The 24,938-nt window shown below is 42.2% G+C and overlaps 2 protein-coding genes across 2 annotated transcripts; one reads left to right on the forward strand and one right to left on the reverse strand.

Moving 5' to 3' along the window:
• The first annotated feature begins 11,182 nt into the window (after positions 1-11,182).
• Positions 11,183-15,454, forward strand: LOC136451953 (cyclic dof factor 1-like). Its single transcript, XM_066452630.1, has 2 exons — positions 11,183-11,544; positions 13,503-15,454. The coding sequence occupies exons 1-2, from the start codon at positions 11,416-11,418 to the stop codon at positions 14,913-14,915; spliced, it is 1,542 nt and encodes a 513-aa protein (XP_066308727.1). The 5' UTR covers positions 11,183-11,415; the 3' UTR covers positions 14,916-15,454.
• A 777-nt stretch (positions 15,455-16,231) lies between these two features.
• LOC136449834 (phospholipid-transporting ATPase 1-like) lies at positions 16,232-24,191 on the reverse strand. The gene is made up of 7 exons (XM_066450030.1): positions 22,519-24,191; positions 22,115-22,421; positions 18,705-19,416; positions 18,468-18,591; positions 18,149-18,368; positions 17,247-17,705; positions 16,232-16,771 (listed from the first exon to the last, which is right to left on the reverse strand). The coding sequence occupies exons 1-7, from the start codon at positions 24,032-24,034 to the stop codon at positions 16,567-16,569; spliced, it is 3,543 nt and encodes a 1,180-aa protein (XP_066306127.1). The 5' UTR covers positions 24,035-24,191; the 3' UTR covers positions 16,232-16,566.
• Positions 24,192-24,938: the final 747 nt, after the last annotated feature.

Raw genomic sequence — 24,938 nt, forward strand, 5'->3', positions numbered from 1 at the left:
TGGAGATTGAAGATCTGGAGAATCCCACCACGGCCGAAGAAGTACTTCTCCAAAATAATGACATTGCTCTAAGTGCTATTCATGATGTAATTGATGAAAGAACATTTGAGCAAGTCAAAAATATTGAGATGGCTCATGAGGCATGGAAGAAGTTGGAATAATCATTTGAGGGCACTCAAGCTGTAAAGGGTGCTAAGGCATATATCCTTAAAGAGAAGTTTGCAAGCTTCAAGATAAAGGAGGATAAGAGTGTGCCAGAGATGTTCCATAGGCTTCAAGTGCTTATCAATGATCTCAAAGCACTTGGAGAAGTAGTGAAGGACAAGGACTTCTCCCACAAGTTCTTGAGATGCTTACCTTTAAGATTTGGCACATTGGTCACTATTCTAGTAAGGAGCGGTTTGGACACCATGACATCAAACCAAGTATTGGGAGATATAATAACCGATGATACTTATAGAGATGATGATGAGAAGGAAGAAAAGAAGGAGAAGAAAGATGACAAGAAGAAGAGCATGGCATTCAAAGCCACATCATCAAAGGGCAAAGCTAAGCAAGAGACATCAAGTGAAGAAGATGAATCTTGGGATGATGATGATGAGAAGATGACTCTCTTTGTCAAGAGATTTAGCAAGTTCATGGTGAAGAAGGACTACCATGCTAGAAGGAAGAAGTCTTCATCCAAGAACAAAGAAGAGTCAAGAAGGTGCTTTAAGTGTGGAAGTAAAGATCATCTTGTTGCTCAATGCCCATACAATAGTGACAATGATAATGACAACAAGAAGAACAAGAAGAAGGACAAGAAGGAAAAGAAAGAGAAGAAGGACAAGATGGCATTCAAGAAGAAGAAGGGTGGTTCATATGTAGTCACTTGGGATAGTGATGCTTCCTCAAGTGATGATGATGATGATAGTGATGATAACGAGACCACCAAAAAGAAGGTTCTTGCAAGCATTGCTATCAATGAGAAGCCTTCTCTCTTCAAATATTCATCATGCTTCATGGCTAAGGCCACTAAGGTACAATCTTGTGATGATGAAAGTGATGAAGAACATATTGATGATAATGAACATGAAAATGAAAATGATAGTGATAGTGATGATGATGAACCCACTAAGGATGAATTAATTGACATGCTAGAAGATGCTAAAGAACACTTTGACATCAAGAGAAGGGAATGCAAAAGCTTGCGTAAGGAACTAATAGCCCTTAAGCAAGCCTTTGATGAGCTCAATGCATCTCATGAGAGGCTAGAGGAAGCCAATGAGAAGCTTGGAAAAGCTCATAAAAAGCTTGAAAAGGCTCATTCATCTTTGCTTGATGAGCAAAATAAAAAGAAGCATGTTGAAACTTGCAATGTAGGTTTAACTTGTGATATAATTGATGAATCACTATCTATGCCTATCATTGTTGCTCCTACTAAGCCTTCTTGTAGTACTTTCACTTCCTCCTCATCTAGTAGTGATGGTCTCACTTGTGACACCTCACTAGTGGTTGAGAATGAGAACCTCAAGAAGGAGGTCAATAATCTCACTCACACCTTAGCTAAAGCTTATGGTGGTGAGGACCGCTTGCTTATATGCTTGGGTAGCCAAAGAGCTTCTCTCTATAAAGAGGGATTGGGCTATACCCCCAAGAAAGGCATGGCGGCCTTTGCTCCTCACAAAACTAGTTTTGTGAAGAATAATGGTCGGTTTTGTATTAGTTGCAAGTAAGTTGGTCATAAAGAGCATGAATGCAAAAATAAGAGCAAAAATGCTAATGTATCCTGCATTAAGCTTGATTCATGCTATATGCTTACTAAGGCGCAGTGTCCGATCAACTCAGGCGCAGTGTCCGGTCAAGACTGATGACCATTGAAGTCAGGACACATGGCTAGCTACGAGCGATCGGACACTGGGGGCTCAGCGTCCGGTCAACTGGCCGGAGCGTCCGATCAGCCCGTGTTATGCCTAGTGAAGGGGTATAACGGCTCTATTTCATGGGGGCTTCTATTTAAGCCCCATGGCCGGCTGTAGCTCATAACTTTGGCCATTTTCATTGACATAGCAACCTTATGAGCTTAGACAAAGCCCTCCCACTCATCTCCATCATTGATTCATCATCTTTGTGAGATTGGGAGTGAATCCAAGTGCATTGCTTGAGTGTTTGCATCTAGAGGCACTTGGTGTTTATGTTTCGCTGTGGATTTTGCTTGTTACTCTTGGTGATTGCCACCACCTAGATGGCTTGGAGCAGTGAGGATCGTCGAGTGGAGAGTGGTGATTGTCTCTGGCTCTGATCGTGGTGATTGTGAGGGGTTCTTGACTTTTCTCCGGTGGAGAGCCAAAAGGTACTCTAGTGGATTGCTCGTGGCTTGTGTGATCCTCATCTTGTGTTGGTTGTGCGGCACCCTATTGAGGGTTTGACGTGTGAAGCTAATTAGCGCGTGAACCTCCAAGTGAGTGAATTGCCACAACGAGGACTAGCTTGCCGGCAAGCAAGTGAACCTCGGTATAAATCATTATGTTCATCATTGATTCCGAGGTGACTGGTCTTCATTGTTATTCATCCTTATGATTGATTGGTTCTTTCATCTACATGGCGGTATAACCTTCTTGATCACTCTCTTTACTTTACCGTAAACTAGTTGTCAAGCTCTTTAGTGTAGCTAGTTGTGAGAGCTTGGTTGGTTGGTTGGTGTGGCTCTTTAGTTAGTCTTTGAGAGCACACTAACATAGGATAGTGTCATAGCTATTGTGTGAATAGATTCTATCTAAACTAGAATTGTGGTAGGTGGCTTGTATTTTGAGTAGGCTAACGCAACACTTGCTTCGCCTTATAATTGTCTAACTATTTTGTTAAGTGTTGTTGTAGAAATTTTATTAGGCTATTCACCTCCCTCTAACTATTAGGACCTTACAGCTTTACAGCACTCTCATTGTCACATAGCAATGGCACTTGCTTGAATTTGATTCCAAAGTCACTCAAAGTAGCCTTTATCCAAAGTAATTGAGCACAACAACTACCGATCGAAATGTACTCCGCTTTGGCGGTTGAAAGTGCTACACTATTTTGCTTCTTTAATGACCAAGACACAAGTGATCTTCCCAATAGTTGACATGTGCTCGATGTGCTCTTTCTCTCAACTTTATGTCCCGCATAATCGGAGTCCGAATATCCAATCAACTCAAATCTTGCTCCTTTGGGATACCACAATCCAATATTTTGTGTATGCTTTAAGTACCTCAATATTCTCTTTGTTGCTTTCAAATGACTTTCTTTTGGTGAGGCTTGAAAGCTAGCACATATACATACACTAAACATCACATCCGACCTTGATGTAGTCACATAGAGTAGGCTTCCAATCATAGACCGATACATCTTTTGATCCACCATGTTGCCACTAGCATCACTATCTAAGCTTCCATTTGTCCCCATTAGTGTACTAATAGCTTTAGCATTATCCATTTCAAACTTCTTGTGCATGTCCTTGATATACTTGCCTTGACTCACAAATGTGCCATTCTTCATTTGCTTGATTTGAAGACTAAGGAAGTAACTAAGCTCTCCAATCATAGACATCTCAAACTCACTTGCCATCATCTTGTCAAACTTCTCACAAAAATCTTGATTTGTTGACCCAAATATGACATCATCAACATAGATTTGGATTACAAACAAGTCATTTCCAAGCTTCTTGGTGAAGAGAGTGGTGTCAACCTTTCCCATTTTGAATCCCTTAGAGAGTAGGAAATTCTTCAATCTCTCATACCATGCTCTAGGTGCTTGTTTCAATCCATACAAAGCCTTTCTCAACTTATAAACATGGTTAGGTTTCTTTTTATCTTCAAAACCGAGCGGTTGCTCAACATACACAAGCTCATTGATGTATCCATTGAGAAATACACTCTTCACATCCATTTGATACATCTTGATGTTGTGGACACAAGCATAAGCTAACAAGATCCTAATTACTTCTAATCTTGCAACCGGGGCATATGTTTCTCCAAAGTCAAGACCTTCAACTTGAGTGTAACCTTGAGCCACTAATCTTGCTTTGTTCCTTATTACTATCCCATCTTGATCTTACTTGTTCCGAAAGACCCACTTGGTTCTAATCACATTATAATCCTTAGGCCTCTCAACTAACTCCCATACTTGATTTCTTGTAAAGTTGTTTAGCTCATCATGCATAGCATTGATCCAATCAACATCCTTCAAAGCTTCATCTATCTTCTTAGGTTCAATGGATGACACGAATGAGAAATGCTCACAAAATGAAGCCAATCTTGATCTAGTTTGCACACCTCTTGAAATATCACCAATGATAGTGTCCAATGGATGATCTCTTACAACATTGGTTGATTGAAGCACTTGTACTTGATTGCTTGAATTTGATTGATCACTTGGTTGAGATGATGAACTAGCCACTTGTTGTTGATCTTGCACTTTGTCATCACTAGTTCTTGCTTGAACTTGATCATGAGAACCACTAGCTTGCACATTTGAGTTAGATAGCATTTGATTCTTGTCATCTTCAACATCAATCACCTCTCTAGACCTTATATCACCAATATATATGTTCTTCATTGCATCGACCAATTGAGTGCCTTTTACATCATCTAGATTCTCATCTTCCTTTTGGGAACTATTTGTTTCATCAAACTCCACATCATGAACCTCCTTAAGAGTACCACTAGCTAAATTCCAAACTCTATAAGGCTTGCTAGTAGTGGAGTAACCAAGCAAAAAACCTTCATCATATTTTTTTTCAAACTTGCTCAATCTAGTGCCTTTCTTCAATATATAGCATTTACAACAAAAGACCCAAAAGTATGCTATATTGGGCTTTCTTCCATTCAATAGCTCATAAGGTGTCTTCTCCATCATGGGGTGACAATAGAGTCGTTGCTATAATAGCAAGCCATGTTGATTGCTTCGACCCAAAATGAATGACTCACATTGTACTCACTCAACATTGATCTTGCCATATCAATTAAAGTTCTATTCTTTCTTTCAACTAGGCCATTTGATTGTGGAGTGTACTTGGTCGAGAATTGATGTCTAATTTCAAATTCATCACACAACTTATCAATTCTAGTGTTCTTGAATTCACTACCATTGTCACTTCTAACTTTCTTGATAATTGTTTTAAACTCATTGTGAATACCCTTGACAAATAATTTGAATGTTGCGAACATATTACTCTTGTCAACAAGAAAGAACACCCATATGTATCTAGTGAAATCATCCACAATCACAAATCCATATTTGTTTCCACCAATGCTAGTGTATGTAGTTGATCCAAATAAGTCCATATGCATCAACTCAAATGCCTTAGATGTGCTCATCATGCTCTTCTTAGGATGTGTGTTACCAACTTGCTTTCCAGCTTGACATGCACTATATAGCTTATCCTTTTCAAATGTGATATCTTTCAAGCCTCTAACTAAGTCATGCTTGATCAACTTATTCAATTGTTTCATTCTAACATGACCAAGCCTTCTATGCCATAACCAACCTATGCTAGACTTAGTGATCAAACATGTTGATAATTGAGCTTCTCTAGCATTGAAATCAACTAAGTATAGATTTTAATATCTAAATCCTTTGAATATCAAGTTAGAGCCATCTACACTTATAATATCTACATCATTCACACCAAATATGCACTTAAAACCAAAATCACACAATTGAGCTACCATAATAGATAGAAGTTCAAGCTCTCTACTAGTACCATATTAGAAATGCTCAAGTCATTAGATATTGTAATCTTACTAAGCTCTTTGACTTTGCCTTTACCATTGTCACCAAATATGATACTATCAATCCCATTGCTCTTATTTTTATTGATTGAATTGAACATTCTTGAATCACCGGTTATGTGTTGTGTGCACCACTATCAAGCACCCAATATCTTTCTCCGGCCTTATAATTTGCCTACAAAAGAAGATCAATTCTTTTTAGATACCCAAACTTGCTTGGATCCTTGAAGGTTATTTACCAAGATCTTTGGTACCGAAATAGCCTTCTTCTTTAGGTCCACAATTGGTGTACCAATAAACTTAGCCTTCACACCACTGACACCCTTAACAAGCATGCAACAAGAATCAAATTTAATTGAGGATATATTAGGTAGCTTGTTCTTGTTAATCTTGCAATTTTGTTCTATATGTCCAACTTGGTTATATCTATTGCAAAACTAACCATTGCCCTTCATAAAGCTAGCTTTGGGAGTGACAAAGGCCGTCTTGCCTTTCTTGAGGGTATAGTATAATCCCTCTTTGTTGAGAGAAAATATTTGGCTACCCAAGTACTTTAGCAAGTGGGCATCTCCACCATAGGCATTACCTAAGGCACGAGTGAGCTCATTCACCTCCTTCTTGAGGGTCTCATTTTCCACCATTAGTAAGGCATCACAAGTGAGACCATCACTTAAAGGTGAAGTAGAAGTAGTAGTGTTTCAAGAAGTGTTAGTGGGAGCAACTACAATGGGCTTATAAAAAGATTCAGCAATAATATCACATGTTAGTCCCACATTACAAGACACAATCACTTGCTCCTTCTTGGCTTCCTCCTTCTTGACTTGCTCAATGAGAGAGAAGTGAGCTTTTTTAAGCTTAGAGTGAGCTTTGCCAAGCTTCTCATGGGCTTTCATTAGCCTCTCATGAGTGGCATTGAGCTCATCAAAGGATTGCTCAAGAAATTTAACTTTCTTGCATAATTTTTTGCACTTTTTTCTCTTCATCTCAACGTAAGTGTGCACTTGCTCACACATATCCAAGAGCTCCTCCTTAGTGTACTCCTCCTCCTCCTCATCATCATCATCATCATTCCTATAAGCATCACTTTCATATTCATCATCATCACTCACATCATATTTTATCTTGGTAGACTTTGCCATGAGGCATGTCGGTGGAGTATCGAGGATGGAGGGCTTGTTGTTGATGGCGATGCATGCTAGTGCTTTCTTGATAGATTTCTTGTCATCATCACTAGAGCTATCACTATTCGAAGAGCCATCACTATCCTATGTGACCACATAGCCTCCGCCTTTCTTCTTCTTTTGAAAGGTCATTCTCTTCTCCTTCTTCTCTTTCTTGTCCTTCTTGTGCTTCTTCTTTTCATCCTCATCATTGTCACTATTATAGGGACAATTCACTATAACGTGATCGGGACTCTTGCAATTGTAGCATCTTCTCACATATTCTTTGCTTTTGGTGTGATCTCTTCTCTTTCTTACACCATAGCCCTTCTTCATGAATTTTCCCATCTTACATACAAAGAGGGCCATAATTTCATCATCAACATCACTAAGATTATCATCATCACTTGATTCTTTCTTGGACTTTCTCTTGTTCTTGGATGATGATGAGCTAGCCTTGAATGCTATACTCTTTTTCTTCTTGTCTTCTTCTTCTTTCTTGTCATCTTTGTCATCCCCCTCTCTTTCCACATAGTATGTCTCTTGTGTCATGACATCACCTAGTACTTAGTTAGAGGTAATCTCCTTCAATCCTCCTCTTATGATAAGCAATCTCAATATCTCAAATCTTGGAGGTAGGCACATTAAGAACCGATGAGAGACATTATCATCCTTGATCTTCTCTCCTAAAGCCTTCAAGTCATTGACAATTACTTGCAACCGATGGAACATCTCTGAAATACTCTCATCATCCTTCATCTTGAAGCTTGTCAACTTATTCTTGAGGATATACAACTTGGCACTCTTCACCGTCAGTGTGCCCTCATATATTTTCTCCAATCTTCTCCACACCTCATTAGCTCTTTCACAATCCTTGATTTTCTCAAACACCTTAAAATCAATGGCATTGTATATGGCGTTGAGAGCCATTGTATTGCATTGCTTGTTGGTCTTATCTTAGTTGGTGGGATTATCGGGATCAATGATAGCATAGTCATTCTCGGTCACCTCCCATACTTGATCATTGATTGAACCAAGATACATCCTCATCTTTCTCTTTCAATAATCATAGCACGTGCCATCAAAGAGCGGTGGTTTGCCGCCCACATGGTTGAACACAACTTGAGCCATAATTTGATATCGAGGTTGTTAAGCCTTTAATCAAACGGTGACCACGGCTCTGATACCACTTGAAAGATTCTAATATGGCTAGAGGGGGGTGAATAGCCTATTTAAAAATCTACAAATCAACTAGAGCAATTTGATTAGTATAACAAATAGCGAAATACAAACTTACTCTAACTGTACAAGGGGTGCAAGCCACCTATCTAATAATTCTAGTTGCTATGATCTCTAGACACACAATTTGCTATATCACTACTCACTAAGAGCTCTCACACTTACTACACTAAAGAGCTCCACTAGATGAACTTAAAATAACAAAGCAAGCTCTTAATTCTAATATACACTAAAGAGCTTGCTACAACTAGTTTGCAAGAATATAACTAAGTGAGTAGGGTGATTATACCGTCGTATAGAGGAGTGAACCAATCACAAGATGAATACCAAATCAATCACCGGGAGAATACCAAAGGGCAAGAGACAATCAATTTTTCTCCCGAGGTTCACATGCTTGCCGGCACGCTAGTCCCTGTTGTCGACCAACACTTGGTGGTTCGGCGGTTAAGAGGTGTTGCACGAACCTCGTCCACATAATTGGACACCACAAGAACCTACCCACAAGTGAGGTAACTCAATGACACGAGCAATCCACTAGAATTATCTTTTGGTGCTCCGCTAGGGAAGGCATAAGACCCCTAACAATCACCACAATCGGAGCCGAAGATAATCACCAACCTCCGCTCAACGATCCTCGCTGCTCTAAGCCGTCTAGGTGGCGGTAACCACCAAGAGAAATAAGTGAATCCTGCAGCGAAACACGAATACTAAGTGCCTCTAGATGCAATCACTCAAGCAATGCACTTGGATTCTCTTCTAATCTCATAATAATGATGGATCAATGATAGAGATGAGTAGGAGGGCTTTGTCTAAGCTCACAAGGTTGCTATGTCAATGCGAATAGCCAAGAGAGTGAGCTTGAGCCGGCCATGGGGCTTAAATAGAAGCCCCTATGAAATAGAGCCGTTGGGCTACTCACTGCACTGAACACAGGGTGACCGGACGCTCCGGTCATATCGACCGAACGCTGGACCCCAGCGTCTGGTCGTGCGATGCACGCCACATGTCCCCTCCTTTCAAATACTGAGCGCCCGATCCCAACGGTTAAGTGATGACCGGACGTGCTGCTGCGAAGTGACCGGACGCTGGACCTCAGCGTCCGATCATTTCTAGTAAGCATCCAGAAGCGAAAAATCACGGCCGAACGTGTCCGGTCATGCTCGACCGGACTCACCTAGCGTTCGGTCACACGACGTCTCCTCTATGCGCTGCCACGTCAGCAGGACCGGACGCACCCCGTCAGTGTCCGGTCACTAAGTGACCCAGCGTCCGGTCAAAGACCGACACCAGTCCAACTGAGACCAGCGTCTGGTCACTTACAGTGACCTCCGTCTTTTCTGTAAAGAGCACCGGTGGCACCGTCGGGCCGTCCGCACTTTACGGGTGGATACTCCGTCGGTAAAATTTCTAACCCTTGCTCAAATATGCCAACCACCAAGTGTATCACCTTGTGCACATGTGTTAGCATATTTTCACAAAACATTTTCAAGGGTATTAGCACTCCACTAGATCCTAAATGCATATGCAATGAGTAAAAGCATCTAGTGGCACTTTGATAACCGTATTTCAATATGAGTTTTACCCCTCTTAATAGTACGGCTATCGATCCTAAATGTGATCACACTCACTAAGTGTCTCGATTACTAAAATAAAATGGCTCCTACTATTTATACCTTTGCTTTAAGCCTTTTATTTCTCTTTCTTCTTTTTCAAGTTCAAACATTTAATCATCACCATGCCATCACCATCACCATGATCTTTACCATTGCTTCATTATTTGGAGTAGTGCTACCTATCTCATAATCACTTTGATAAACTAGGTTAGGACTTAGGGTTTCATCAATTAACCAAAGTCAAACTAGAGCTTTCACTTATTCGACTTCTTTTTTTAGCCGGAACAGTGTTTTTCTCTCACAATAATTCAGCAAAAACAGTGTTTTCAGCCAATTTTAGCCAAGTTTCAGACCAGCGAACGGGGCCTATAACTTAGATTCTAACAACAAATTCTTACTTCCTATTTACATTTTGAAGCTTTATTTGTCGTTTCCATTTAAGAAAAGGATTGTAACGTAAATTTAAAAGTAAAAATAGCAGCTAATATGCCACTATCTATTCGTTATCTTTGGTCCACAACACCTACTCGTTACCCACTTCGCCGACACTCACGTATCTTACTATCACGCTGCCGTCCGTTTCTTTTCTAGCACCGGCAACTATTATCATTCAGCGATTTTGTCGTTTCTTTCTAAAAGATAGTGTAACCTAAACTTAAAAGTAATATCTGATTCATTGACTTCTTGGTTCTTAAGCTATAGCGCCGACCTTCGTCTCTCATAATTTCTCCATGACTCCATTCCATGTAATTTCACAACCAAAATACTGCTCAACAAAAAAATAAAAGTCCTTAATCCAGGGTGGGTGGTTGGTGTGTGTGGGGTTACATTACGAGGCTGTATTTAACAGGAGACCTGCTGCGAAACCCGAACCTAAAATGGGTTTTTAACATGGCTTTGTTCGGCTTACTCCATATTCGGCTTGTTTTTTCAACGAGAACCGTGCTTTTCTCTTACAACAATTCAGCCAGAACAATGTTTTTCAGCCAGTTTCAACTAAGTTTAAGACCAGCGAACGAGGTCATAATACCTATAGCCTCCAACAGAGTACCTATATAAAAACCTATTTTGGGTGTCAGGAGAGGCATAATCTAAATCTGAGTATCATCTTTTCTGAAGACTCATTTACAGAAAGAATTTTTTTTATATCTTATTATTGGAGAAGACAAAAAATATATATATATATTAAACTTTTTATCTACTTAAAAAACGAATGGATCTTATATCACGGCGTTATTTGCTCCTCGCATACTGAAGGGCGGGCAGCGCCTGACGGGCAGCACAGGAGCAGGACACGGCCCGTGCGCGCCAGCCGACCCGCAAGACATTCTCACCGGCTGGCCCGGTCGCCCTCCCTGCCCCACCCTTCTCCTGCTGCAGCCATCAGAAAAGGGGGCGAAAAGGCCACCGAATTCTCCTCGCCCGGGCACAACACAACCTCGCTCCAGACTCCAGAGTCCCAGAGCAGCAGGCCGCCTTTCCGCTCGAGCACCCACGCAATCATCACCGCAGTCTTCCTCTCCCTCTTCTCCTTCCCTTCCCTTCCCTTCCTCGGCAGCACCCCGTCCTGGAGACGGACCGCCGCATGCCACCCGCACGAGGCGCCGCCTGCTGTTCCCGGTGACCGCGCGCGGGGCCGAGATCGGCCGGCGCGCCATGGCCGCGCCCGGAGGAGGCCTGGACCAGGACCGGGACCGGGGCCGTGGACAGGACGCCGCCATTAAGCTCTTCGGCCGCAGCATCCCGGTCCTCCACTCCTCCGTCGTCGCCGCCACCGCATCCGAGGTGAGCAGCCGCAGTCCCAGCTCTCGGAATCATTCCTTGACGACGAGGGATGGACGGGGTTCTTTTCTCGGTCGACGGGGTCCCTTCTGGCGGGGGGCAGGATGGTCATTGCCGGCCGTTTCTGTGGAAAAAGGGGGAGGACAGGAAAGCGGAATCGGATGCGCTTTTTCTCTCCCCCCTGCTTCTGCGCTGTCAAATGCGTGTTGGTGGATCATGGTTCCTGCGGGGATTCCGATCGCTGTTGCTGCGAAACGATTCTTCCTTTTGGAGCCATGTTTGATTCCATGCCCGACCCCCCCCCCCCCCCCCCCCCCCCCCCCCCCCCCCCAACCAAAAAAATAAAACTTATGGGTCTATGGGTTTACTTCCTTCAGTGTTTGTACGGGAATTCTCTTCCAATGTGTTTATTGGCTACTTGACGGCATTGCGGTTTCAAGGTTTTTTTTTTGTTTGCTATAATAATCGTTTCGTGCTGACTGCTGAGGGATTACTTCTGTTGGTGCTTTATGTGATAGTTTGGAATCGAAATGCTCAATATGTGTGGTATGAAGATTGCTTGCCTTGTTCATAGTGTCCATGTATGATTTTGTTTCCTTTTTTTTCTTTAAAAAGTACATTGCCTTTGTCGGAGGAGAAATCGCTGAGAATTTTCTTGGGGGTAATGCCGTCGAAAAGATAAGGAACATTCAGGTTATGTCAGTCAAGAGACCAGTATTATAATCAGGTTCCTTAAGTTCCTCTGGGTGTCTTTTTTTTGTTTTAAAAAAAGAGAGGGTGAGTTCCTCTGGGTGTCTTTTTTTTTTGTTTAAAAAAAAGAGAGGGTGAGTTCCTCTGCCTATCTTTCAGTGTACTAAATATGAAAGCAAGATTGTTGGTATGCGTCCCTGATGGTGGAATCAGGGATGGTCCTTTTGGTTTGCTGGAACAACCTTGTTGTACATGTACTATTTCATTTAATTTTTTTGAAGAAAGCTATTTCATTTAATTAAGGTTTCCATTTTGGTATGCGTCCCTAATACACTGATCTTTGGAAGTCAACTGTGGTCCATATGTGGCAACCACGAAATTATTGTCTTAAATTGTTGGTAATTGCCTGGTCTACCATTGAAGTGTCGGCATGTTTCAGAACATTAGTACTGTGATAGTGGCCTTTGAGTTATGAGCAACATAGCTGAAAGCTGATCCATGAACACTTGTTTGAAATACTCCATAGCCTACATAGGTTTTCACCTAGACACCCGAGTCCTAGAAAGTTTGTCTGATCTGGACACCTGTACTCGTGTCGAATTCAGGCACCCATGTTGGATTCAAACATTCGTGACAGATTCAAAGTGGTATTTGTGTCTCCAAAGAAACAAAATATACCAAGTCGGGCACCTCACACTTGCACCCGAACTATATTTCAACACCAGGTCACCCGCACACGTGTTTTAGGTAAGTACATGTGCAATGGAAACGAGTTTGCTGTAACTTGAAAGTAGCAAACACTGACATATGAAGTATGAAATTCCAGTGCCACATGATAGATGTGGTTCAGCCTAATCTGGTTGAACACAAGTGCATCAGTGTACTTCCATAGTTGGACCAACAGTTCGTTGAAAAGCAACGGGTCAAGAAGTTTTAACAACCTCAGTTGTGGGGCATGGAAATGCAAATCATGTAACACATTGGGTGGTTCTTGCGAGTATTGACCCCTCATTTAATTTCATCAGTGACAGGCAGTACACAAAATGTCTCAAAGTTTCCATATTTTTATGCTTAATAGTAACTAATTGCGTCTCCAGTGCCAAATAAAGTGGTAGTTGGTAACTGTTGCTTAGTGTTAGTATTTGGTACCTGTGTCTGGATCTGAATTAAACTAAAATTATGCTTGATATAATGCTTTTCACCTGCTGACTTGTCTAATCTATTATCTGATGTTTATCTTCTGATGACACGTCATAAATTATCTGTTTCAGGTTAGCACCAAGTTAGCAAATGATGTAAGAAGCAACGATGGCATGCCATGCCTTCCCAACATGTCTTTCATTGTCAAAGCAAGTCCCTTCTCTTCCAAGAACAATATGAAGAATGGTTTAGAAGCTATCAGCATTCAGGATGGGAAAATGGAATCTGATTCCAAGTCTGAGGAAGTTAAGAATAGTTTACAAGCTATCATCAGTCAGCCTGGGAAAACAGACGATTCCAAGTCTGAGGAAGCTAAGACTGAATCTGGTGGATCTGGCCAAGGGAAGGTACTCAAGAAGCCAGATAAGATTCTGCCTTGCCCTCGCTGCCACAGTATGGAAACAAAGTTCTGCTACTTCAACAATTACAATGTGAACCAGCCCAGGCATTTCTGCCGAAACTGCAAGAGGTACTGGACTGCCGGGGGAAATATGAGGAATGTCCCTGTAGGTTCTGGTAGACGCAGAAATAAGGATCCATCTCATCACCATCATGTCACCAAGCCGTGTGATCATATCATAACTGCTAATGGAGATGTTTCTGATGCAACTCAGCACCAGTCTCTTGCAGTCAAGCCATCTGTACTTCAAGCTTCAGGAAAACAAAATGAAACAGCATGCAAGTCTGTCTCTCCAGTCTTTAATATTAAAGAGCAGAATAATGCCGACCTTATTTCCTTAGTCTCTGGTGACAATAAGGAAGAGAAATCATGTGCATCCTCTGCAGTGGTATCTGGTTCCTCCGAAAACTGGATGCCAGAAAATACAGTTAAAAAGGAGGATAATACTTCAGCGTACGGTAATGGTGTGAAAGAACCTGATCCCAACACAGAGTCTCACCATGCTGGACCTGTTTCGGTGTTCTCCAGAAATCCTGCTGCAGTCATGGTGACTAATCAGTGCTCAGCAGATGGTATTCTTGGGTCGGGAAATAGGACGGTCAGTCCTCTTTCACTGCCACCACCACCCATGATGGTACCAACCCCAGGAATTTGTGCACCTGCTGTTCCATTCCCTCTAGTGCCAGCCTTCGTGAGCTGCATTCCTGGCTGGCCAAGTGCAGTATGGGGTGCACCATGGCCAGGAAGTAGTGGCCCTACATTACTATCTCTTCCTCCAAACAGTTTAGCTTTTTCAGGAAGCAACTCTAGGGTGTTAGGAAAGCATACAAGGGTAGCTAATATGCAGGAAGAACAGAAAGCAGAAAAAAAGTTTTGGGTCCCTAAAGCTCTCCGAATTGACAACCCAGAAGAGGCAGCAAAGAGTTCAATCTGGGCCTCTCTTGGTATCAAGGCTGATGAGAGAATCATATTCAAGTCTTTCCAGTCCAAGGATCTGAAAAATAGTGAGACTAAGATGCCAGAATCCCTGCAGGCCAATCCAGCAGCGTTTTCCCGCTCTCAGACATTTCAGGAGAGGACCTGAGAAACTTATAGATGCTCCCATCGGTGACATCATACCGCAAATAAAGTGTCCTCAAAACAAAGGATACCAGAGGATGGTCAATGTTCCTATTTAAGCTTTTCTTGAATTGATCTGTCGCTAAGCACAGCAGTTTGGCAATCAACTCAGACCTGGCCAAGATTTACAGTTTTTCTTTTCTTTCTGATGATAGCTAGGTTGGTCTGAAGATTCTGACTGCTCAAGGAGCGCTTATGTAAATACAGTAGGCCTGTGAATTGATGTCGATAGCCTTTTTGCTGGCACCGGTTAAAGTTTAATGTACTCCATCCGTTCTAAATTATAAGTCGTTCTGACTTTTCTAAATACATAGATTTTACTATGTATCTACATAGTAAAAGCTATATATATCTAAAAAGGCCCGAACGAATTATAATTTGGAATGGAGAGAGTAATTGCATTGAGGTCATGCAGTAGGTAACTAGGTTAATGAACGCAATTAAACAGATGATAATGGTCACTAGCCTGTATATGTTTATGCTCGTGCGGCAACTTTTTTTTGTGGCAGGGATATCTAGCATCTAGAAGAATTATTCCCTACTAGGATATCCATATCCAACTCGTCCACAAACCAAACAGCAGCTGTCCATAGATTGTCATATCCCATTCAGGGATATTCATCCAACCAGAGGCACCCAAAGTTGCTCGGAACATTTCGGTGTTATCTTTATTTTGAGAAGAATAATAAAACCAAAATGCACAATTCTTTTTTGTTAAATCGTAATGATTTCTTAGCTCAATTGGAGAGGTGAAATTGAATCAGCTTAGTTTTAGATAACCCCCAAGAATTTGTATAGTCGATCCTTTGACCCGTAAATATTTTCCGGATGCAAAAAATGTGAAAACAACGTAGGTTATTACTACAGTAGGAACCGGCAATTCAATCAGCTATGTTCATTTAGCATAGAAATCAGGTGCAAATACTCTATGGACCTGTTTGGTTCCTGCCTCCCAGGCAGCTCCTAGCCCAGGCAGCGTTCCCAGGCATTCGATTTTGGAGGCCTGGGGCTGTGATGGCTGCTTGGCCGGCGATGCTAAGGCCAGTAAAGCAACCATACAGGCCCTATGTGCACTCCTGCCACTACCAAATGTGGTGGCACAACTGGCTTGTGGAGTCTACATGGCAGTGGCACAAGCACTTACCTGTAAGACTTTGGAATTTTGGGATCCAATGCTGCAATATCCCTACCACACATGCAACAGTCAAAACAAACAAACTGTGACTAGGAGAATACATGAGCAAACCAGCAAGAAAAAATTTTGGAACTTATAAATTTCGGAAGAAACAAAATTGGAACTTAAATTTCCAGGCATCTGTGTTCCCAAATTTACACTCTACAAACTTGGAAATTGAATTTCCAAGCATCCAAGTACTCCATATTTACAATACACTCTCCACAAATTTAGCCCGCAATAGTGCTGCAACAAACGGGTGAAAACTTGTTGTGCATCGACTTCTATTTCCTTTTCTGTAAATGTTAGACGAATACATACATGCACATTAGAGATTAAACCTATAAACTTACAGCTAAATGAATCAGCTCGTATTCACACCAAAAGGGGAAAAAAAGAAGTGAAAAGAAGAAAAAGAAATACTATAGGTTCCCTGCTATTGTCATGAAAGTCCTCTCATTGGAATTTCCGACAAGTTCACCTGATTTACATTTGCAATTTTTTCCATCTCACGGGCAATTTGAATATCGCTGGGCCTAAAGTGTTCAGTGAAAGCCTTGAATACAAAATGTGGGACCATTGCTGTAACAACAATGATAAGCAGCAGAAACCAAAACAGGCCAGTCCCCATTATATGAAAAATTGCCCTGGAATAATTAATGGAAACAGTTATCATGCAATTCACCGCAGCTATTCAAGTAATCACAAAGCAACATATTAATGCATATGATTCTTATTAAGTTTTGATTATTGGAGTTCTCAATGTATTTGAAAAGCCACAGTGCAAAAGTAGCAAATCATAATATTATGCATGCTAGACACAGAGATTATAGACTTATAGTCCACTCTCCTCAGTAATGAGAAGTACTGTTTTTTCTTTCTTTTTTCTAGTGAGCATTAGTTTGGTTTGTTTCTTCATGCGATCCTCCACTAACATGTTTCAAGAAATGAATCATTTTACATTCTAAGAACATTATTCTGCAGAGAAAAGGATCTGAATTCATTTTGCTCTTCTGAACGTCAACCCACTGAATGTGTAATAACGATGATGCAGTTAATTCATGGAATAAAAAAGGAAAATGCATGAGTTCAGTCACAAGAGGCTGAAGAGGAAGTACTCACCCATACCCTGGAAGAACCCATATGGAATCTATCACAAAGAGGCAGACTGTTGTTGCAGCTATTGTGCCCCAAACAAACGCATGTATTATCCAGTTCCACCTAATAATGTCCATGGCCAATTGCATATTTACAACAATGACAGGTGCAAGTGCCCACAAGTCTCCAAGACTAGACATATCTATTGTGCTTCGTCTATATGCAAAATATGGCAAGTAGAAAACGGCCAAACTCTGCCATAGTGCTTCAAGCATATTGAGCACAAACAAATTCACATTGTACTTGTCATCCCTCTGGCCAGATCCATATAGCTTTGGATAAGCTAACAGGGTTGCCTTATTAAGATCCTTGTCAAGAATGCCGACGACAATTGTTGGAAGGGACGTATAAAGGACAGTATACAGGAGACTGCTCCATTCAGTGATAGCAGTTGTCAAAGTGAATGCTGTATACAGTACATACCTGGGATCACATGTGAGTATTAGTTTTTCAGAAATATCTGAGTAATTATAAGAAAAATAGTTAGTGCAAGAAATTTGAACCATCCAACTTACATAACCAGATACAATATTTGTAAAAAAAGGGCAGACCCAGTGCCGGAGGCTCCCACATGAGTGGGGTCTGGGGAAGGGAAAAACCGAGGCAAGCCTTCCCCCCGCAAATCTGCAGAGAGGCTGCTTCGAACCCATGACCTGGTGACAGCTCTCACCACTACACCAGGCCTGCCCTTCAGATACAATATTTGTAAACCTAGTAGAAATCATTTACTAGATAAATTATAATAAAATTGAAGCCTAGCCTTTTTCCAAACTAATTTACATTAGACATAGCATAGAGGACAACTCCTACTACCTTTTTCAGGTTCATAATGCAGATATCTATATTAAGAAACCAAAAACTCTTACCAGAAAAGAACCAAGACAAACGTAGCATTCTTGTAAAAGTTGTAAAGGATCATATAGGCCATCCTTTGATAATTCCAGTGACCATGAACTAATAAAAGAGGAACCAAGAATCTAAATTGTCCCATAGAAAAATCTGATGCCATAACAGCTTGTCGTCCTTCTTGGCCACTGATGCCAATCCCAACATCGGCCATTTGAATCATTGAAACATCATTTGCACCTGAATACCATAGGTAAGGAAATTCATATATCAGATTTGAACATATTAGTTCATAGAGAATAAAGTACGCCATAATAAGGGAAGCAGGAGGAATAATACCATCACCAATTGCTAAGGTCATATCATCTGTCCTGTTCTTGATAAGGGCAACTATCCCTGCCTTCTGTAATGGAGCCACTCGACAACATAAGACAACACTACATTCAGTTGCTAGTTTGAAAAGCTGCCACAAACAAAAGAAAGCAATTCATGCATCAGTCATGAAACTTAGTACTAAAAGTCAAAACGAAACCATAAGTCTAGAACATTCATTGGTTGCTATATCAAGATGGTTACCTCATCTTGCAACTCCGTCTCCAGAATGTAAACAAGGCTGTTACCATCTACAATCAAAGCAAGAGTTACAGTAGAAGTTTCTGATGCTAACAATGGACCCTGTGTACCAATTGATGAAGCAGCTCTGAGCTTCTTAGTTGTAGCAAGCGCCTCCACAAGACTTCTCTGACATGACTCCTTTGAATTGTTATTTATAACAATTTGTGTCATGTCATTGGTCAGCAGCTTACAGGAGTAGCCAATAGAAATTGCGGTCTCCTGCTTATCTCCAGTCAAAATCCAAACCTTTATGTCTGCTTGCCTAAGAGACTCTATCGCTTCTGGAACCCCATCTTGAAGCTTATCTTCAATCCCAGTGGCCCCCAATATGTGGACATTGCGCTCTATGTTTGCAGCAACAGATCGGAGTAAGTTTACTCTTCCAAGTACTGCTGTGCTGGCATTCTCATAAGCTAATTGCCACTCCTCAAACTCAGATCGACTCAGTTCGCGCATACCAACAACAAGAGTTCTTAGACCAAGTGAAGAATACTTGTGGAGATGCGCCTCTGTAGCACGAACAATGTCCAATTCAGATGAATTGTTTGTAATTCCAAATATTGAACTGTCCGCACCTTTCACATACAGCTTAACAGTCTTATCAGGGCAGCCAACTATGACAGACATTCTCTTACGATCACTATCAAACTCATGAAGTCCCAGTATATCAAATCTGCGCTCCATACCAGCACAATACAATAGTATTGTAAGTCAATAATGCTATTAAATTATCGAAATATTAATTGACATACACAAAAAGGTGGTGCAATGGAAGTCTCGAATGGGGAATAACAGAGTCAATATAGTCCTACAGCAGAAAGCAAACTGTCGTGACATAAAACAATAGATAAATATAACAGCCAGTGTAGTTGGTCACACTAAACTTGTACATGATCAAATTGGCAAGCACAGTTCGTTTTGAAACATTCATGGAACGATGAATGACCCAAAAACTAGAGAAATTTAATTGTGACCAGTAAAATTAGAGATAGATTAACAACTACAATGCCGAAAGTCCCCCCAGTAAAATTAGAGATAGATTAACAACTACAATGCCGAAAGTCCCTAATTGTTCATGCACCCTATCCCTTCCCAGCAGAATTTTCATAATATAATTCAAAAGGCAAACAGGACTTTTCAACAAAAGCTCGAATTTAAAAGTTTCTCCTGGTAGCCAATTCAAGTATTGCTCTGGCATCTATCCTGACATTCATGTAACTACACTAGAACTCAGAAGGCACATGCTCAAGTGCCATCCTATAGGACCACAAGATAATAGAAGCAAAAAAGCATAGTTACCATAATTAACGAAACAGTTTATTGAATCCAATAGGTGAGAATATGGACACAACCTTTCAGTTGGATGACTCTTTTGATGACACCAATAGGCGCTTTGTGCGGAGAATCCAAGAATCTGAGGTCAGAGAGGCGTTGAAAAGGATGAAAGGAGGTAAGGCGATGGGACCGGATGGTATCCCAATCGAGGTGTGGAGATGCCTCGGGGACATAGCTATAGTATGGCTAACCAAGCTGTTCAACCATATTTTTCGATCGAACAAGATGCCTGATGAGTGGAGGAGAAGTATATTGGTACCGATCTACAAAAATAAAGGGGATATTCAAAGTTGTACGAATTACCGGGGAATTAAGTTGATGAGCCATACTATGAAGCTATGGGAGAGAGTTATCGAGCATCGCTAGAGAGCAATAGCGCGGGTCTCTATGAACCAATTTGGTTTCATGCCCGGAAGGTCAACCATGGAAGCCATTTTCTTAATAAGACAAGTTATGGAGTGGTATAGGGAGAAGAAGAAGGACCTACACATGGTTTTTATTGACTTGGAGAAGGCTTATGATAAAATACCAAGGAATGTTATGTGGTGGGCTTTGGACAAACATAAAGTCCCAACGAAGTACGTCGGGCTCATTAAGGACATGTACAACAATGTTGTGACTTAGTTCGAACAAGTGATGGAGACACAGATGACTTCCCGATTAGGATAGGATTACATCAAGGGTCAGCTTTGAGCCCTTATTTGTTTGCTTTAGTGATGGATGAGGTCATAAGGGACATACAAGGGGACATCCCTTGGTGTATGCTTTTCGCGGACGATGTAGTGCTAGTTGATGAAAGCCAGACAGGAGTGAATCAGAAACTGGAGTTATGGCGGGAGACTTTGGAGTCCAAAGGTTTTAGACTCAGTAGAACTAAAACTGAGTATATGAGATGTGACTTCGGCACTACTACTCGGGAGGAGGAAGATGTTAGTTTGGAAGGTCAAGTAGTGCCTAGGAAGGATACCTTTCGATATTTAGGATCAATGCTACAGAGGGACGGGGATATTGATGTAGATGTTAGCCATAGAATCAAAGCAGGGTGGATGAAGTGGCGGCAAGCGTCTGGTGTCCTATGTGACAAAAGGGTACCACAGAAGCTAAAAGGCAAGTTTTATAGGACGACGATTAGACCTGCTATATTGTATGGTGCAGAATGTTGGCCTACGAAAAGACGTCATGTTCAACAGCTAAGTGTCGTGGAAATGCGTATGTTGCGTTGGATTTGCGGTCATACAAGAAGAGATCGAGTTCGGAACGATGATATACGTGATAGATTAGGGGTAGCACCAATTGAAGAAAAGCTTGTCCAACACCGGTTGAGATGGTTTGGACATGTGCAACGGAGACCTCCAGAGGCACCGGTGCGTAGTGGAATCCTAAGCCAGGACAATAACGTGAAGAGAGACAGAGGAAGACCGAAGTTGACTTGGGTAGAGACAATAAAAGGAGACTTGAAAGGATGGAATATACCCAAAGACTTAGCCTTAGATAGGAGTGCTTGGAAGACAGCTATTCACGTGCCTGAACCTTGATTGCTTCTGATGGGTTTCAACTCTAGCCTACCCCAACTTGTTTGGGATTTAAAGGCTTTGTTGCTGTTGTTGTTGTTGTTGTAGTTTATTGAATCCAATTAGCAATACAACTTTACCAATCAGAGAAGACTACATATGCAGACAAATTAGGAAGACAAGTCAAAACTAGGATTTTAGTGAGGAAACACCAATGTTGAAGATAAAAAGATGATGTAACAAAATTAGAAAGTAAAGGATAAAAAATCTTGAACTATCCATATCAAATTTGATTCTTCAGTGCTACCAATTATTGCTGATAATAGGACCTATCAGTTATAGAAAATTTTGCATGTTCACTATTTTCTAGAAGATCGTAGATCAGGTAGCCTCAACTCCTAACTATGTAATTACATTCAATAATTTGCAAGAAAAAAAATAGTTGTTGCCATATGTATTGAAAACATGTTTATGTATCATTCCAATGCAGGATGTCTATGAAGCCAATAGCTAGAGCTATGTTACCTCTGCCTGTCACCAAGGACATCAATCACTATGTAACCAGATGTTCGCTCAACAAGGACAATGCCATAAGATGCTGCAGCATATGCTAGTGCTTGTTCATCAGGGGACTCACCCTGATAATCAATCAACTTTTGCTTTGAGTCTCTAGTGTCAAGAATAAGCGGTACAATGGTATTACAGGCAGCAAGAGCAAGGAAGAATTCAAGAACAAGCTTTGGTTCCTCATTTGAACCACTATCCCTGAGTAGTTTCACGAGCTGAGGGTCAGCTTTAACTGCCATCTTTGGTGTCCACAGATGATCACCGACTGTCCAAAACCAGCAAAAGAAATTCCTTATAAGGGAATGACAACATCACAACACAAAAACAAGTATGATGCAGCGAATCCATTGAAGTGATCATACCTACAACCGAGTATCCACCTGTATCTTTACCAGAGCTGTAATCAACCCCGCGAATCGATGCACACTGGAACACCATCTTGTTCTCCGTTAGTGTCCCAGTCTTGTCAGAGAACACATACCTTATTTGCCCTAAATCCTCATTTATATTCAAAGCTCTGCACTGGAACTTCGACCTTGATGACTCATCATACAGATCTTTATCAGCGCCCATGAAATATGCCTGTCCAAGCCTTACCAACTCCATTGATATATACAATGAGATTGGAATGATAACCTGATACACTATCACTGCCATAAGGAATGTGATGAATATCTGCATCCCAACACCATAATAATTGTAGTTTTTCCCAGTCGTGTAATCCTTCTCTCTGAAGAATTGGGTGAACTCCAGCTCCCTCCGGTGATTCAGCAGCCAAATCCCAGCAAGCACGGATGCAGTTGTGCACATCCCAATAAGCATAAAGGATAATATGACAGTCTCCCGATTTAACTGTGTTTCCAAGCGACTCCGCTTCGACGGCGCCCCTGAGCTATTTAGCATCACCTTGGTCTCCTTCCCAGCATATACCACAACCCCTATTGCCCATGTGGTGTTCTTGAGTTCACAACCGCGAAGCACAATGTTGGATGGCCCAAGCGAGACACGCTTGCCATCAATCTCCAGATTTGCCTGGAAGCAGTAAATGTTCCTGTTGGGCCGCTCGCAATGCAGGATGCCACCGACACCAACATTCTGGGAGAACCTGACCTGTGTCTCCTGCTTGGCATACCTCATCTTGAGATTGGTCTCCCCATCGAGATTCACAGTCTGGACGTGCGCAACGCCGGTGGGGTCGCTGGTAGCAAGCAGCACCATGTCGGCCGGCAGTGTCTCATTGGACGCGACGCGCACCATGTCCCCGACGCGTATGTGCTTCCATCTCTTGGGCTGGAACTCGCCAGCGGTGCCCAGTGCGAGCACGGAGGCAAGGCGGTTGTTCTCCTGGCGGTCCGAGCGATGGCGGCGGAAATCCTCGTATGCGTCCTTGACGGCGGTGACGAAGAGCACGAAGGCGAGCGGTAGCACGGACGCGCCACGGCCGAACACAGCGACCTGGGGCAGCTGGTTGAGCACGGTGATGGCGAGGAAGTAGACGTACGACAGCCGCCGGAACTGCTCGAAGAGGTTCCGTGGTAGGAAGGTGAGCAACGAGTACTTCGCCGTTCGGATGGCGTTCCCGGCGAACTCCGGTGAGGGCTCTCCCACGATGACCCCTCGGGACTCGTCGTCCCCGCCCTCGCGCTCCCGCTGCTGCGACGACGCGGATGGGTCGTCGGCGGGTCCGTCGCCACGGCGGTAGGGGGGGCGGAATGGGTCGGGGACCTCAACGGAGAAAGCGAGACGGTCCGCGCGGAGAGGAGGCTCCGACTGGGCCGGCGGGAGCAGTGACGCCGCTGGGGGGTGCGGCGAGGGGGCGTCGTCGGGGGTGGAGGCGCCCGGGGTTGTCGCGACGAGGAGCGGGCGCTCGGACGCCATCGTGGGGAGTAGAGGTGTGGGGCTAGTGCGCCTGAGGCAGAGGCATCGTCGGCGGCGGATTTGGGCCGGCGGGCGCCGGCGAGGTCAAAGGCGGAGGTGGGGAGCTGAGGACTTTTTGGGGGTCGAGAGTTTTCTTCTGTGGGGTTCAGGGATTGGGGTAGCAGTGGGATTTTCAGCAATGGGAGGGGTTGATGGAGACTTTTCCGAGGGTTTCTGAGCGTGTTAGTTTTTGGATCATATAGCTGTTGAAATACTCCGTAGTACGAGCATGTTTTTATAATTTTTTATGGACATTTAAACATCATATAAATGCAGAAGTTTTTGCAAAAAAAAAAAAAGCTAAGAGGTTTATACAGTGGATTCAAAAAGTGCTCTTCGTTTGTTTGAGGTACCTGAGAATTTTATATAAAAAATAGGGCATGTTATCTGCAGCACTACTTTAGACTGTCTCCAACAACCACGATAAAAAAAGACTTATTCGTCCTTTGGGTAGCGCTACAAGCAAAGAATTCAATACCTATTTATGGTCTTCTCCAACAACAAGACCCAAAAGACAACTCTTTCTACAAATGGGTCTCCAGGAGAGAGGATACTCAGATTTGGATTATGCCTCTCCTGACACATAAAATGGGTGTTCCATATAGGTACTCTGTTGGAGGCTATATGTATTACGTTGGAGACTCATTTTAGGTTTGGGTTTCGCAATTGGTCTTCTATTGAAGATAACCTTATCGGTACTTTTCAGCGAACGAACAATGTTTTTCTCTAACAATAAATCAACACAAACTAAAACAAACAGGGCCATTGTGTGGAGAGATTGCTTATCCACGTAGTTACCCTTTTATTTATTTATTTACGAGGTCATTTAATAGCTAATGCCACAAGTAGCTCTACAGCATCAAAT

This window comes from Miscanthus floridulus, chromosome 5 (genome assembly GCF_019320115.1).
Source record: "Miscanthus floridulus cultivar M001 chromosome 5, ASM1932011v1, whole genome shotgun sequence".
In the NCBI taxonomy this organism is placed as follows: domain Eukaryota; kingdom Viridiplantae; phylum Streptophyta; class Magnoliopsida; order Poales; family Poaceae; genus Miscanthus; species Miscanthus floridulus.